The 17,507-nt window shown below is 41.1% G+C and overlaps 1 protein-coding gene across 18 annotated transcripts in view; it reads left to right on the forward strand.

The window, feature by feature from the left end:
* Nucleotides 1-17,507, forward strand: part of heph (polypyrimidine tract-binding protein 1 heph) — a 365,110-nt gene that overhangs the window by 273,451 nt on the left and 74,152 nt on the right. For 17 of the 18 annotated variants that reach the window (XM_067358872.1, XM_067358873.1, XM_012377733.2 and 14 more), the window contains one exon: nucleotides 1,209-1,358. In XM_067358872.1, coding sequence (XP_067214973.1) covers nucleotides 1,209-1,358 — 150 coding nt within the window. Of the gene's footprint in view, nucleotides 1-771; nucleotides 939-1,208; nucleotides 1,359-17,507 lie in introns of those variants that run through there. The other variant, XM_067358879.1, reaches the window with a different exon arrangement.

Below are 17,507 nucleotides of genomic sequence, written 5' to 3' on the forward strand. Positions count from 1 at the left end.
CGGGGATTAAGGATGGGGCGCCTCTGAAATATCCATCTTCCTTAACCCAGTAAGAAGCGCGTTTTCCGATCAGTTAAGCCCCACTAAACCTCAGCGACGTTCCTAAGAGAGCCTCGGAAACGACTGGGAGAAGAGGTAAAGAAAAAAAAAAGACAGGGAAAACCGACGGCAAAGCCGAAAGGGGGTGAGTTTCGGGGGTTCTTCTCGAAGCGGGAGGAAGCGCCGAGCTCCCGACTGAGAGTTCGACCAGATAGAGCCGTGATTGAAAACTCCGCTCCCGGCGGCACGAGTTTCGACTTAAGTGTACATACACACGCGTGGGCGTACGCGGAGGAAGATACACGCTCGATGTGTTCTTCGACTCTCAACTACACTACATTACTTACGCACTACTTACATATGGAATAATGTAAGTAGTGCGAACTCAGTTGGAAATTCAATAAATTTCCTCTCCTTTCGTGCGCAGCAAACGGAAAACAACCGGAAGTTCCGCGCCAGACTGGCTGACCATGTCTGTCTTTTTTTTTTACTCAAATGTTCTATTTGGGCTAACTCTCGCGTCTGTATCGAAGGAGCGTGACAACGCCTCGAAGGCTTCGTGAAATAATCGGTTGATGCTAACTCCTTAATTTTACACGTACAAGTTTCGAGTACATAGTGTGTACATAGTTGGGCCATGCCGAGTTTACATTCCAGTTTGTTTTGGTGCGATGACCGATCCGATCGCTCTATCCTTATTTTCGTATTTATATTGATTCAGTTGAACGATTTTCATCAGTCGTTGACGAATTGTCGTGGAAATAAAAACTTGTCAAACTTTTGTCAAGATTTAGATAAATTTGAGAAAAAGTATCCGATTTCTAATGGCAACTCCTGTTTCCGTCTGGGAAAATAATTACCATGAACTTTATTCAGACTATCAGTGTACACAGATACAGGTAAAAATAATGAAAGAAGATAACTTATAATAAATCTGAATGAAAACGTTAATTGTACTTGGACGCACTAAACCGCATTGTATGAATAGACGACAAAGACGACAAGATTATCTCCTTAAATATTATGCGATCCTAGCATTTTCCTTTTATTTACGTGATCATTTATATTCTTTTTCTCTCCTGGGGTTATACATTTACGACAAGCTAGACATTAAGTTCTCAGCTCATTTTACGTGACGACTCACGGGGGATTCATTCTTTTTGTTTCAGGTTAAGCTCGACAAGAGTCACAGCGGCAAACCTTCCCGAGTCATTCATATCAGGAACATACCTAACGAGGTGTCTGAGGCGGAGATCATCCATCTGGGTCTGCCCTTCGGCCGCGTCACCAATGTCCTCGTCCTCAAAGGAAAGAATCAAGTAAGTGTCCATTCAATTACAAGCTATTTTCGCAACTACTGTGCGATTGCGAGCAGCGTGCGAAAGGACGCGCGTAGGATTGTTCGTGAGTTATTATTCGAACGGCGCAAACGCGAGTAAAAAAATTAATCGCGAAATAAAGGACGCGAGGGAACATTCCATTTACCGATTACTCGGGACGCACGCGAATCTTTTAGCGTGCGGTGCTATTGTTGCGTAACGACGTCATTTACACGTATTCTTGCGAGTCGAAATACTGCGCCACTCGTCGGACGAAGCGGAGATGAGAGCGTTGCTGCGGCGCACTCGAGAAGTGGGTTCGCGCTGCTGCGACGCGCATGACCGGCTGTGCAATAGCAGAGACAATCGAATCGCCGATACGCGGTCGAATCGAGTCGGCGATCGTCCGTTTAAGCATTATTATCCGGTATTACCCGCGTTTCGCTCCGTTCCGCGTCACGACAAAGGCGGCCGTGCTCTCTAGTCCGATGGAAACACAACCCCTCGATATCGTCGTCCTCGTCGGGTCTGACCAACCTCCACCCCACAGCAGCTCGCCCTTTCTCTTGACGCTCGTTCGTGACGCTACACGCATCGCGGCGCTATTATTTCGTACGACGAGAGCCGGTTTATCGAGTTCCAGTCTCGGTTTATCGAACAACGTTTCCCCATCGACCGACTCGTCTCGTTTTCGTGTAATCCGCTGTAAATGCAGCGCATAAACGCACTTACGGATTCTCTTACCTCGATTGTAAAGAGTTGAAAAACGATCTTTCCCCTGCGCGATATATTTTCAATGGATCTCGCGGTCTTTCGTCGTATTCGTATTATTATTTAAGATCGTAAATCTACTTTTATCTTTGTACAAAAATAATACGAGACAGAATGTTCTAGAAAATCTATTTAACAAAAAATTATCTTTAAATTCACTAAAAGTAATTATATTAAAATCATGTAAATTTGATTATACGACAATATAACGTACTGTGCATTATTGATTGACTGTATATTTTTATATACAATTAAATATGAGTATATTTTTATTCAGCTCTTTTTATACATATAAAAAGACAGTATTCGAAGGAGATAAATCACACTTTTTCGACATCGTGTTTTAATAGCTCCTGATTTGTTTCGATACTTCACTGTTATTGCTAATCAAAGCTGACGAAACGGCAAATTCGGAGCAATTTTCCGGCTACGGTTATGATCGAGTTTTACGAACGATACTAATCGACGCATGTGATCTCTCTCGGTGTACGTATGCTCAATTACGCACAAACGAAATTACGTTTACGCGGGTGCGCGAGCAGATCGTTCCAGCCTGCGTGATCGAAATATCAATTTGCTTTGACGACATTAATTCCGTGCTCGCACGTGCGACAATACTCACCAGAAGGTTAACGTCGCTTCATAAAGCTCTGTGGGTGTTTTGCGATGTATGTCGCCAACGAACGCGTGTTCAAATAACAACACTTGTACATCTCTCGCCGCACCGTGACTTTGCGCCCGCATGCGATACAATCGCAACAGGCAGTGTAAGTGGTCCTACAGATACATTCGGATGATCTATACCTGTTATCTGTTACGTGTTATCTCTTTACGTTTTTACCTTGATATTTTTATGGAAATTGCGACATAATTAATTAACGGTGCTTATATATTTAATCCCTGCATATTTTTTTTTGCACCATGTCGTTAAAAAAATGTATTTCTTTTTCGGAATGTAGTTTTCTCTGGAATCAGTTTATTATTTATACGCCTATACATCTAACATGCAACATACATAAAATGCACAACATGCAGTAACATAATAGCATAACAATAAAATGAGGTTATCTCGTGAAAATGCAAAATGTTGTGTTTATAGACAGAGCTCCTCGTATAAATAACGGAATAGTTAATGAAATCAAAATGCTGGAGGGTCGAGGTAGAGAGTTAACAAAACAAAAATATAGCATACATTGCCGATAAATAATACAATATTATATCGTATTTATATGATTTTAATGCCTATTTTTTTAATGAATTTGCAGATGTTTTGTGTTTTTGTTAAATAGATTTTTTGTAACATTCTGTTTAATACTATTCCTATCACACGAAATAGAATTTCATACAATAACGAAAGGTGAACTACAAACATTCTATGCACTGTCACGATGTCTCTATAAATTCTCATAACTTCCGGTAGCAATGGTTATTCTCAGCTATGTAAGCGCGGATTGCAAAAATAGGCCAACAGCTCCACATTGCGTTGTTCTCGACTTTGAACAATGTAGATAGCCCACGGTGACATGCTGTAACTTTGCATGCTTGCTCCGCGTTTAAAATGTGTTGGAAACTCAAAATTACGCTTTATATTTTAAGAATCAGTTATATTTTAAAATAATATATTTAAATTTAATGTTTCATGATATGAATAAAAGAGTAGATTTATATTATACAAAAACAACAGCTTTGTTCAGTTTAAATACATTTAACAAACAGGTATCAAGTTAAATTCATAAAATATTTTATCAATTTTACTGGTAAATAATTATATTTAAATAATATGAGATTAAATTATTATTTTTAAATTTCTTTTATTTGTTTAAATTTATCATCAGTACTTCAAAATCCGTTTTATCACATGTTACTCTGCATTGTTTTTTTATACCGGTCGTTCTTCGAGTTTTCAATGAAATTTTTCCGATACGATTAAGCGAATTAATGGCGAATCATCTCTGAAATGGGGGCGAGGGAGGGGGATCGAGCACTAAACGGGGCGAGGATATGATTTGAGGGCGCACAAGCTTCGAATGGGATTAAATTGGAACACCGAGTATTCATCATAGCTTACTGCACGGGAAATATTTGAATAACTTGTAAATCCTCCCGAGTGCGTTTGATGGCGCGCTTTGGTTTCGAAATCTCTCACGATTTATTTTTTATTCACGCTATTTCCTAATCACTCTTGGCTATTCTTCTGATGTGATGGTACTTTTTACTTGAATCTCTTGATGTCTTTCTTCAAGTTATTGCATCGTTTTAACCAAAAGTTGATTCGTTCATCGCTATTTAAATCGTGCAAATACAAAATTCTTAATATTTTTCTCAATTTGAGATAATAATTCAATTGATTTTAACGCAATTTATTTTCCCAATTATATTTCTATCGCAATCTTATCATATTAGCGTCATCGCTATTTCAACTATATTTCGAGGAATTTGAATTCTTTGAGTATAAAATCAACGATATATGGAATAAACCTTTCACCGTGTGCATGTCGCTTCAAAGCGCATTGCCTAATCAGCGCGGTTAATTGCAGCATGCGCTTTGCGTGACATATGCAATAGACGAAGCGTCCTATTTGGAATCCATTAAATGAACTGCGCTATAACGGACACAGAATTCCTTCAAAGGCATGTCAGCGGTATTACATTACGCAAATCTTGCGGATTAATTCTCTGAAAATATCCTTGTTCCGCGAACAATCTCGAAAAGAATCGGATTACCTACTTTGATCTCACACTGCAAAAAATTGCACCAATGTTTTCGCGTTCAACGGCGTCAATTTTTACACTTTTTACGCATTTTTCTGTGTCGCAAATTTATTTACGAAAACATTATCACGTTGGATAAGAAATAATGAAACCTTTCCGAGGCTCGACTGCCAAACACGTTTCATATCGCGTTCCTCCGACATTTCGAATGCTGCTGCGCACACACGTAGAATTCCCCGCATACGGAGATCCTGCGCGGTGCGTAAGCACCGCTAATGCATATATAATTTGCACAAGGGGTAAATCTCTTCATCTGGCTCAATGCGGCGGACTGGTGCATCGATGCATTACTTTAATCCCCTCCCGGTATAAACAGCGGCGCGTGGCCCGGCTCGATTCGCATTATCATACCTGTTGTGCGCCGTCGTATTAGAGGCAGAGCCTACGTATGTGTGGGACGGGAAGGGGGTAAACGTGACGCACGCTAGCATTAAACGCACTCGCATAATCTCGTTCGGGGTTGCGTCGATAAAGCCACGGCGATTCCGCCGAAAGCCAGTAGTCCACGGTGACCCGATTTTCCGAAATACGAAAGAGAACAAGCGCGGCTTTATCAGCCGTGCGATCGCCTCATTAAACCCAGTGATTTTCGTTTGTCGCGACAGAATCGTTCTGTCATACGCACACACGCCCGTCATTTCTTGTTTACCGGATTATTGCACGTCGAAACTCGTTTCATCGATCGACGGGTCATTTGCACGACGCTTGTGTCGAAGTGTCTCGGTGAATTATCTTGAAGGAAACAAGTTTGCACGCGGAGCAATAATTTTATTTTATTCGCGCTGCAATAATCCGATGATCCATAAGTGAGATCTAATTAGACCGGAGAGCGATAACGTTGGGCAGTACGGTTCGCCATCATAATGAGCGGGGATTAAAATCATAATAATCAGGAAATTATGGACAACAGTTATGATCATTAGCCACAGCTGAGAAGGGTTTTCCCAGTTGGAATTACAGCAAATCGCGGGAACGTTCCGCGCATCGTGAAATGCAATTTCCTAACTCACCGTCGGCCCTAGCCGTTCAGGAATCGCGATTCAACCGTCCTTGTCCGCCCGCGGCAGCCAAGACAATCCCGAAGTAACTCGATCAGGTGGGGAAACTCACGTTATTATCGTACGCCCGAGCTTAAGCTTCCCAATTACACGCAAACAGACGGCGCGCCGCAGCGACGACGGAGACTACATGACGACAACGACGAGGAGGAGCGCGCGTGCATTACGCCGCGGTAGTAAATCGAGTTTCACGATGAACCTCCGGCCCGGCCCGGGCTGACCCCCGCGGGCACTTTCGCCGTGTTTGCTTTGATTCCAAGTTTCCGGTTAAGTTGGTTACCAGAGCGGGCTCTTTGTCCGATCCTGCAAACTCCCACGTCGCCCCCCCCCCTCCCCTTTGTTTTCGCTAGCGAATTTTCTGCGCGTCGTTTCACGCGCGATTTTCCTCGGCGATGAGGATTTTTTTCGGGGCTCGAACGTGACAAGAAAGAAGGACGTCTGTCATCAGCGGGAAGTCAAACACGATTTAAGAATTGTTTGCTGCAAACAAATCTGTCGAGTAATTTTATTCGATATAATGCATATTTTCCATTGATTTAAAAAAATATACTGATGAAAATATTTTTGTTGCCTCTAATATATAAATATAGCGCATACCTCCGAGGATGTACACGGCTCGCTGGAAAACAATCTAATTCATTTAATGGTTAACATCGAGCAGCGCGAGTTTCCATCACCGGCAGTTCTTTCCCACGCTGCCGCTCCGCCATTATTAGGCCGTTTTTTTCACAGAAAATTTACCGCGGGCTTCAATTTCGCGCAAACATCAGTCAATCGGACATGCGTGGGTGCGAGTTTGATTTTCCTGTTTTTCTCCGTTTTAATTAACAGACGAAGCGCGCGCGTAGGAGCCGCGCCTCTCTACGCCGGATATCCGATGTAGGGCGCGGCTCTTAAGGAAAAAGAAAAACGACAACTATCGATCAACTATTCCCGGCATTAGAAATGTATTTCTGCCGCGCTTTGTTTAATCCTCCGCTGTCAGCGAGCTTTTCATTCGCCGTCACTGCTGTGTTTGTACGGTCTCCACCCTTAGGGCGGCCTCCGACTTTCACGCCGGTGTTCGATCTACAAAAGCAACGGCCTTGGCTATAGGATATCCAAATACTAGCGTTGGCGTTTGTTATACCAGAACCTCCTAGAATTTCAGTGACGCGCGCCCGCTCGGATCTCCTTTTAATTCTCGGCGGACGTTGTCCTCGATAGACAGTAAATGCATCACGCCTGCATTTCTCGTATTCGATTGTTACTTTTGTCTACGTGTTAGCTTCGTGTCGGTATGCTTAAAGCGCAGGTAGCGCGTACAACCAGACAATTAAAAAAGAAAAACACATTCAATATCTAGTTACAATCCAGTATTATTAAATGTTCGATTCGCAATCTTCGTTTATCGTTATAATATTTTTACAACTCATTGTTCAAGATACATAATGATGAGATGGAAAACGTATGGCATTCAACGTTTCCAGTATCCGAACGTATCGTCCAGTATCTGCAACTGGAATCTCCGCCAAGTCCCCTATTTGTCTTTCATCTCGTATCTCGTCTCTTGCGCGAGAAAAATATTCGCGAGAGTCCGCAGAAACGCTTTCAGAGACACCACTCGCGATCTCTCGTACATAATTTAATTAAGTGGAAGAGAAAATGGGAAAATGAATGTGGAAGAGAAACTCTTTCTCCGCAGGCGTTCATATGATTAACGCGACTTTTCAATTTTTGGCTAATTAATTCGCCAACTGAATGACGCGTCGTTAAAAGGGTTGCGAAAAAAGAATACGTGGCCGCGCGCACATGGAGAGAGAGAGAGAGAGAGAGAGAGAGTCAGGCACGCGTGGCGGGGGCGAGAGGAAGTGGAAATAACTATAAAGGGCGGGATGCCGCGAGCACGATAACGCTGCAGGCGGGCAAACGTAATAACTGGCGACGATATTAATATTTTAAATTCAATTTAAATTCAATTAAAGTTAGATCCCACGGTACTAGTAGCAGTCGTTGCCCATTGCCGGTGGAAGCAGTGATCACATGACGGAAGGAAGGAAGGAGGGGGGGGAAAAAAAAAGGAAGATCGGTCGCTTCGGTTTTGTGCTTTTGTGCGCGAGCGGTGTACTCGACCCTAATTATTTCGCCGCGTTCGTTTCCCCGAGCTTTCTATGATGACTTTTTCTATTTGCGCGACGCAAATTAACGATTCTCCCTCACTTCATCGATTAGTCAACGATGACTTTTTGTCTCCGCGACGAAAAAGCGCAAAAGAAGAACGATTGGCCTCGCTGCGAGTTTGAAATTTTCAGCGCGATTCGGAAACCATCTCACGTACGCGATTAATTTGTGAAATAACTTAAAAAAATGTTTCGTCATTGAGTGTCTTAAGCAGTTTGATATTTTTCGCTTGTCAAATATAATGAAACTTCTCAAGCATTCTCGTGTTCCCGACGTCCCCAGTCGCGCCGTTACGCGACACGCGCGTATTTAGATCAAAATGAAATTTCCATTATGCAAATGCACGGATGCATGGAGTGCGTGGCTGTTCGTAGGACTGCGCTATCGATTCGCGCTCGGCGGTATCGCGTGCAACGCACTCGTTTATCTGAATATGGTCCGCCGTCTCCGTCGAAACTCGACGACCCACTTTTTATTCTAACCAACGATATTATAATACACTCGCTTTTTGTGCGTGACGAATCGTCTCGGCAATAAATAATGATTTCCATCTTGAAGCGAAATCCGTATCATCTACCACTTAAGAATAAATTCCAGAAAATCAAGAAAACGTCGCGGAAATAGAGAGGAAGGAAAGCATCTTTTTAAATCGAAGTAATTCAATTTTTCTTGATTTCTCAACGTGAAATGTAAATCAGACGGATGTAGTCAGAACGTTTGCGCTTAAAAAGAAAGATAGTGGATTAAGAATTTATAATTCGAACCCATCCCGCTGTACATTGAAAATTCTACGAGATATAATTCCATACCTTTAAACGATGTCACTATCGTTTTAAACGACTTGAATTATATAACATGTAATAATTTGTATGTACGATATCTAATTTGAATCTGATATATTTATCTTTCGAAAACGAGCGTCAACGAGAAGATTGTTGCGTGAGAAGGCCCGAGTACACAACTTGTCCCTATTTTGTAAGCATGCATACACTTCGCAGAATTTCACGGACTAAGAGAAGCTGAAGTAACACACACGGCATGACATCATAAGGCTCGGAGACAAGAGAGCGGAAGGAAAAAAGCCTCAGCGAGCACAGAAAACGCGATAGCAATTTCCATCCCCTCGCGACTTTTTCACACACAGAGGATTATTTTTATCCTGCAACTTATTTTGATTGCGTTTTGATAAGTTGTTTTCTTCGTTATTAACGATGATTAATACATTAAAATATTATATTTTAAAACAGTGACTTGATTTTTTATAAAATGAAAAGAAATGCGGACCAGTGGTTCTTATTAAAATTGCAATTAGTTTATTTATTCACCTGTGACTTCTATTACGTGTATTTTCGCACTTACATGGATTATACCGCGCTCGTCGTATCTTCTATGGATTTACATTCCGAAATAATTGGCCGAATATCTTCTGCGGCCGCGATCGAACTCCCGTTTTAATCTCGTGATTTCGTTAGCGATCGTGCATTTTAATTCGTGGCTGGGCGATTGCCATTTTTCCTGAACATCCAATTTGCGCGAAACGTTAATCTCGTTTTCTCGTTAATACGTCTCATGGTCCTCCGGCTCGCCGGCGTTACAGGCGAGATAGAAATTCATCCCGCGTACGTGTGCAGCATCCTCTAAAGTTTACGACGGGCAGCGGACATACGTTGAGCCTCGACGAGTGAAAAGCTCCGGCCCTAGCAGGTCGCAAGCTCGTGTCGACAGACGGCGACTGCAATAGCGTGACGAGATAACCTATCTCTTTCCTTCCTTTTTTTTAATGCGCTGCAAGCTGCAGTTTGTGAGGCTGCAGAACTGAGTTTCTTTGCCCCTCGATGTCGCCTTAATTGTCCATTAAGCGGATAATGACGCGGTGGCGTTGCGGGTGTAGCACACGATAATACGACGTTGACGAATTTTAATTACGAGCAAAAACGCGCTCCAAAGGTGATAAGGTACGTCGTTAGCCGCAGTATTCGATTACGTTGTGGTGCCATATAAATTTTATTTTCTTGAAATTATTCTGAGAAATGCGCGGTATTTTCCGAGCTTAATGACGCAACAATTTCCGCAATAAAAGCGTATTCATGAAGCTGATATAAACATTACGTCCGCTTTTTTTTTTTTACAACCGTTTATTTTCTTCCCGATCTATCGTACACGACGACGTGAGTCTCTGCTGAAAAAAACCTTTCTTGGACCGAAGTGATGGTTCGACTCGAGTGCTACACGAATTTTTCTTTGAGGGAAACTCCTTTATAGGCCGCATCTATTCGGGAATTCTTGAGGGCGGTGCGGCCGTGTCGTGAAACTCGAACGTCCGGGGAACTTTGGCCGCCGTTGCGAGAAACGTATGTAGCGGCGGTATACGTTTAGAGAGAGTGGTCACGTCTCGAAACAGGTTAAAGACTTTTACGAGCGGCCGCTGGAAACACGTTTCGTTGCCATTCCGTTTCCCGTGCAGGAAGGGTTGGGTTCTCGGTTCGTTTCAGACACCTCGCGAGACGGCCTCGCTCTCCGTGACAGAATTGCGGACGAGAGCACTCGCGCGCTCTTTTTAAGCTCTTAAACGACATAAAAAAAAGACGGATGCGACACTTAACGAAGTCGCATACACTTTTACTTTACCGTCCGCAGAATTTTGCGTGTTACGTGTGCTGTAAATGTCGTTGTAAATCCACCGTCGATCTAGTGGTCTTGCGAATACAAATCGTGTAGTTGCATATTTCATGTGACGAAACACGTGGCGCATGATTTTGTGAAATAAAATAATTATAAGAATTAATTGATAATTAATCAATGCAAGTTTATTTTTCTATAAAAGCACAAGAATGGCAAGTAATATATATTCTAAAGAACTATCACGGTAAAATTCACTTTTATAAAAGATTTCGTTAAAATATTGCATTGTATATTAAAAAATTTCTGCATAATAGAACCTTAAAATAAAATACAAAATATAAGCTAAATTACAGTATATACAAAAGAAAATTATTTTGTTTTCCAAAATAGAAACTTCGTTTCTGTACGAAAGCCGCGCCAAGTATGCGCTTGTATTAACAAGTTAAACCTCAAATATGTGTTAATACAAATAAATGCAAAAATTATACAAATCATTTGAACCTAAAATATGTTAATTAATGCTAAACATGAATAATAATCTGTATATTTTTTTCAATAAACAAACTTTACTATTTTATTAACAAATTTTAAATGAATACTAAATATATGTATTTAAAAGGAAAAATTTAATCCAAATAAAAAAATATTGAATGCAAAAAGACTTGGCGCTGCTACACCGAATAATATATTGAAAATTCATATTCTTAGAACATTAATAGAATATTACGTTAATTTTAAAAAGGTTTTGAAGTGTTAACATGCATCTACTTGGCGCGAGACTGGCAAATCTTTTGATTTCAGAAAAAATCTTAAGGCAATAACTTAACAGAATAACTTAAAGCAATTAGGACAGTTAATTTGCAAATTATTATTCTTTTAAATGTAAATTATGTGCAATAATACATATTAATGCAATTACCGCGGAAAATAGCTGCCGTTGTGCGGTTCCACCGCCATTTTGCTTACAGCTAGAACGTATGACAAAAATATTACCGGTGGACGTTGAAAAATACTCGTCGTAACTATGTTGTCGTGGTAAATAGTGGAGCGAAATAAGAAAAACGGCGTGGAAATATGACGCGATGCATCCAGTGGGATACGACTGAAACTTCAGTTTCAAATTTTCAAACTGAAAATTTGTTGGCTACGTGCTGCATGAAGAAGCACCTCGGAGACTTAGGGAAATTAATTACTCAAGATGAAAACGAAATTAATGACCCGAAAGAAAAACTGACGCAAAATTGCGCTGAGAATCTGGATTTATTCGACTAATTAAGAACTCCTTCGTCTATACATCTTTAAAATTTTTTTACATTATTTATTTTATGTTTTAAAAGCCGAGCGACTGCTGTCCCCCCGGAATACTGAATTTTTCGTCGAATGCTTAGAGATAGCTAAATGCCGAAATTGGAAGAAGCATCCCGGGCTCTGTCCAGCGATCGATTCGCTTGGACGCGCAAGGCCGATTAATAAATTGCTTCCGTTCAATTATAGGCCGTGATAAATCGAGCCGTCTACAGGTAGTCGCCTGGCTCGTCAGCGAGGAAATTGAGCGACGCCCCCCCCCCCCCCCTCTTCTCTCATCCTCTTTTGCGCGATCGGGCACGTGTATATATTCACGTACACACATACACACACGGTGAATCTACCACCCTCGCAAAGTTGGGAGGGAAAATTGAAAAGTTAGTCCCGTCGAGATTGACTCCTCCCGATCTCGACGTTGGACCGTTTGTGGATGTTTCCGCGGCAGTTAAACCGGAGGAAGCTCCGCTCGACGCCGCTGAAATCGACTTTTTTTTTTTTGCGTCGGTCGTAATAATGCGGTTATCTGAATTCGATAGTGTCATGCAGTGTCGCGAATAAAGTTTGCGAAGCTTGCTCGTGAAGTGAAGTTCGTTGGAATTCGCATCGATGTTGATTCAATGTCGACGTAAGATGTGGAGAATATTGCTCTTTTTTTTCTTAGTAAAAAATTGCTACATTTCGGCAATTGCATTTAATACACCGTTATCGGTTCGGGGAGCACAAAAACGCAAAATTTCACGGGGTGTTAGTTTCGCGTTGACGAAATTTTTTTCTCTTTTTTTTGCGAAACGAACCTGCACGCGCGAGCGAGCAGCGCGCCGGCTTGCCGAGAGCATCGTACGGTCGGACGAACGACAAATTCGTCGTCTCGACATCGTGGAGGGTAACTCGGTTAAGCGACAGGATCAATGCCGGGGTTGTACCCGGCCCCGGTCTTAAGCGAGTTACTTTAATCCAATCGCAAACAGGATGGGATCCGATTAACCCATGTTAGCCGGCTATTTCCAGCGATCCCGATGCATCGAGCTGAGCTTCTCACGCTGTTCTCGGTCCTCATCTCTCTCTCTCTCTCTCTCTCGAATATGAATGATACTAGAATGGCAATAAGAAGTGTTATCTCGAGACACAATAATATTACATGTCGATATAAGATTATAAACTTATTATATTAATTCAGTTTAACGATAATTCGCTTAGACTAAATTTAGCTGTAAGGTGAATTTGATATGTATTGAATAATTTGCGCTTCTTGAGCCGCGGTCAACTTTTTATTTAAAACATCCATAAATTCTTGTCAAAAAATCGGGTCACCGACGTAATACGGTTTTTATAGGTACGCAAATATAATTCGATCGCTTTGTTAGTTAGATCAATAGTGACAAATGAACGTTAGATAAATCGCATTATATGATAATACTGCATAAATCATATTACGTAATAATAATACAACCGTAATATAATGCGATTTTACACGCTTTGTTGGGCGGGTGATATCGCAGAGATGTAATGCACACATCATGCTTTGCTTTTCGCGGCAATCGCCACATTTTCCGCATCGCAAAAAAGTGGGAAAAAACGAGCCGGGACCGAGCTGCTTTATTGTACTGACATGACGGATACGGTGATCATTAGCGCCATTAGTGCAACCTGCATTCGGGATCAAACGCTTCGCTACGGGTTGCTTCGTTCCATCAATAACGACCTTCTATTGTTCGCGTTCGTTCTCCACTCTCTTCCATTCTGACCAAATGAAACTTACAAAAGCGAGAAAGGAGAAAAACACAAAAATTCTTTTTTGACGAATCCATCGGGCGTGCAAAATAACGAAGGACTCAGCAAAACATGAAGGACACATTAGCGACGGGCGAAAAAAGTGTGCGAAACAAACGATACAATGATGATAGCGCAATATTTGCGATACGACGATAATTTGTATACAAAAAAAAAAGATATGTACGGCGAGAAAAATGTGACGAAAGAGCAGCGTAGTAGATGGTGGAGGAGGCAAAAGTTGATTTTTAATTCGCGCGCATGCATATGCATAAACGTGCGCGCACGCTTGTCAACGGATTTTCCGCGCATCGGCCTCAAAACAGAGACGCGTGTGTGCATACGCAAAAATGCACTCGACTGACGCCGAACGGGACACCGTCGCGCTCGCTCATCACACGCGCACGCATCAACGCTCCGTGCTCTCGGATGTCGCACTTTGTTTCTCGCTCGGCCGACGGGACTGACGGAAAGATCTCACGAGAATTAAACTAAACGAGATTTTAATGCGAAAAGTTCCCGCAATCCGAGACAATATTCCACGGTATTCGCGGTTTAACGATTTCTCCTTGCGTGAAATACGTTCGTCAGATTATGTGCGATGCAGTTCATTTTGCTTGCAGATGATAAACGTGTACGTTGCTTCGCTCTAATCGTATTTTTCTTTCTCATTTATCTGGGTAACTGTTACATAACTTTTATGTTTTCTATCGGGAAACTCAAGTTTCCGTGTCTTTGAGCTATCATGAATTTTGTCGAAATTGGAACGGAAATCAAAATTTACTTGTAATAAATAAAAATGTAAGATAATATATCAGCATATATTTAGCATTCGAGGCAAAACATTAAAAACATTTATTAGATTATATATCATATTCATTAAAATCTAAATGTGATGATATAAACAACCTTCTAAGCCATTTTTCGCAAATTATTGAAAATACAAAAATAATTTCGAAATTCTCGCTTGATCATAAATGCGATAATACTTATTCCGATTGTGATCGACTTTCCACTTACGAGGTGTCGGAATTATTCGGATTGTTTTAGAATTTATCTGAATGTCAATAATAAGACAATTAACAAAATGCGGAGTTATTCTGAACGGAAACGTTTTTAAATAGATATGTATGTAACAGCTGATTTATCTTTTTTTGCAATCTTTATATTTATAGAGGCCTTTTGCTCTTTCGCTCTAATTATAAAAACTAAAACAGCTTCAGCTGAGCCAAATACATTTTGTCGTATCAGATCGATTTAGATATTCACTATTGACTGATATAAAAATAACGAAAGTAACACGACCGACAATTAAAATTATAGTAAATTGTTGAAAGCGATATATTTATATAATAAAAACGCAAAATTATTTTAATTAATAACACTGTGCGCATGATAACAATATTTATACCGGACATTTGTTTTCAGCATACGTTTTTCGTTGAATTGGAGATTTTCTCGCATAAATATCGCCTTCTACACGCGTACCTACGCACAGACCCTCTATCCATCCTTTTTAGCGGTAATAATGATACATCTGAATAAGTAACGGATTAGAGATGCATGGAATAATTGCACGCGTGTTCGGCGAGAGTTGCGTCGAAATTTTCGATTCATTAGCGGACTACTACGCAATCTGTATGCGTATATACGGCGATGGGAAAGCTGCAGCTGATCGAGGGGAAATAGTCGGTCCGCTTTTCGCGGCTTGCGTTGGTTTGCAGCGAGTTAAGCCGCCCGCATTAAATACACGGCAAATTCGAGAACAGGCGTCACGAAATTTGTGAAAATATAGGTGCGCGCGCGGGCTCCCGGCGTTATTAAACTATTTTGCGATACGATATGTGTGTATCTTTGTACATCGTCGCTGTCGCGATGCGGAAAAATATTTTCTATGGGTACTGTTTAAAATGTCGCTTTCAAAATGCGTCCGAATACGCTCGCGATTTCTACGCAACACGGTTTTCCTTTCAGCTCGCGAAACATTTCGAAATTTTCAATTGTGCATTCATTCGTTTATTCGTGAGAAAAAAATTGATTTTAACAATCCGCACGGTAACATTTATCGCGTGTACAACGTTAATCTCATTTGAAGAAACGCCGCGACAAGAGAGAGGGACAACGTCGTGAATTTCCATTAGAGAAAATTACCTCCTCTAATTCCCGAAAATCTCCCGTGCGTATTTGATTAGTCTAAGATGGCATTGAGGAGCCTCTCTCATTTGAGGGTCGCTCGAGTGGTTTGCGTCGCGTCCATCGCAGGGAGAGCCCGCTTTTTCGATCAGCCCCTCTCCCCCCCTTCCCCTGAACGACCCTTGGACTTTAAGGTCCTTCTCGTTCGCTAATGACGATGTCCTCAAACCCCTCCAGTGAAGCCGCTTTACAAATGTGACCAGCTCTCGGACCCGAGACAGCCCTCGTCTTTACGAACGAAGTTTTTAATTGCCCAGCTTCAGATCCGCCTGCGGCAGCACTTAACTACCGTTTTGCTTAAACCTTGCATGATAGAAAAAAGTATTAGGTCGTTTCGTTTTTTTTTTTTTTTTTTTTTCTTTTTTTACTTTTTTTACGGGCTATTTCGCACTTTACATCATTCATCGTCAATGGTTACTTTAACCTTTGTTGTATAGTACGCCATGAGAAAATGAATCAGTTTTTTTAAATTTTATTCATTATTTTTGTCGTGAAAAATTTTATTCATTATTCTTGTCGTGAAATGTTAGAGTACATTTTGCATATACAATATTTTTGTCCTGTCAAAAATAGATGGTATAATTAAATAGATGGTAAGAAAATTTGTGTGTGTGTGTGTGAGAATTCACGTGCAACGTGTGGGAGGAAAAAAATGGAAATACATTTATAATGAACATACTGTTATGAACATACTCATGCTACATATAACAAGCTCAGCTTGAATAATTAATGGAAATGTTACGACAAAGAATAAATTAATGAATAAATTTCCAATTAAAATCGAAAAATACGAATTCTTGCATTACAAATGAAAAATTGTGGATTATCGCGTGATTGCTATTATTACAGTGTTACTATCGATAATATTAACGTTATTATATTAAAATCTTAATTAATATTATAATTTTTTACAGGACAAGTAAAAAAGATACAATACGCGTATAAATTTTCATTTGTGCCCGATTTTTTACAATTTCAAAGCGTATTTCGAATGGCCACGGGAAAAATTCTAAGCGATAGAAAATAAATATCCCGTAAAAAAATGTCAAAGGAGAGAAGAAATTTCCGCGCATAGTGAAAGCATTCCATAAAAATCGTTCCCTTTTACGGAAAAGGGAAGAAAACGAGAACGAACATATCGAAACGTACAAATAGGTGGACCGCGCGGCGCGGGGGTCATCCAAGTAGCACCTTGAAGAGCAGGGAAACCCTCGGAAGTAAACGAGGCAAAAGTCTCAAGTGAAAAACTTTCGCGGAGTGAGTTCCGAGAGAACGAGAGAGAGAGAGAGAGAGAGAGAGAGAGAGAGAGAGAGAGAGAGAGAGAGAGAAAGAGAGGGGGGGGAGAAAGGGAGGAATTCTAGCGCGCACGAAGAAAGACAGGTGCTACAAGGGTGGTGAATACCTCCGAAACGAAGAGGGATGAGGGAAATGCCGGTCGATGGCGAGCCAATGGGAATCGAAGCCGCAGAAAAGCTTTCGGTGGGAACCCCGGGTGGTG

Source organism: Linepithema humile, chromosome 7 (genome assembly GCF_040581485.1).
Source record: "Linepithema humile isolate Giens D197 chromosome 7, Lhum_UNIL_v1.0, whole genome shotgun sequence".
NCBI classification, from domain to species: Eukaryota; Metazoa; Arthropoda; class Insecta; order Hymenoptera; family Formicidae; genus Linepithema; species Linepithema humile.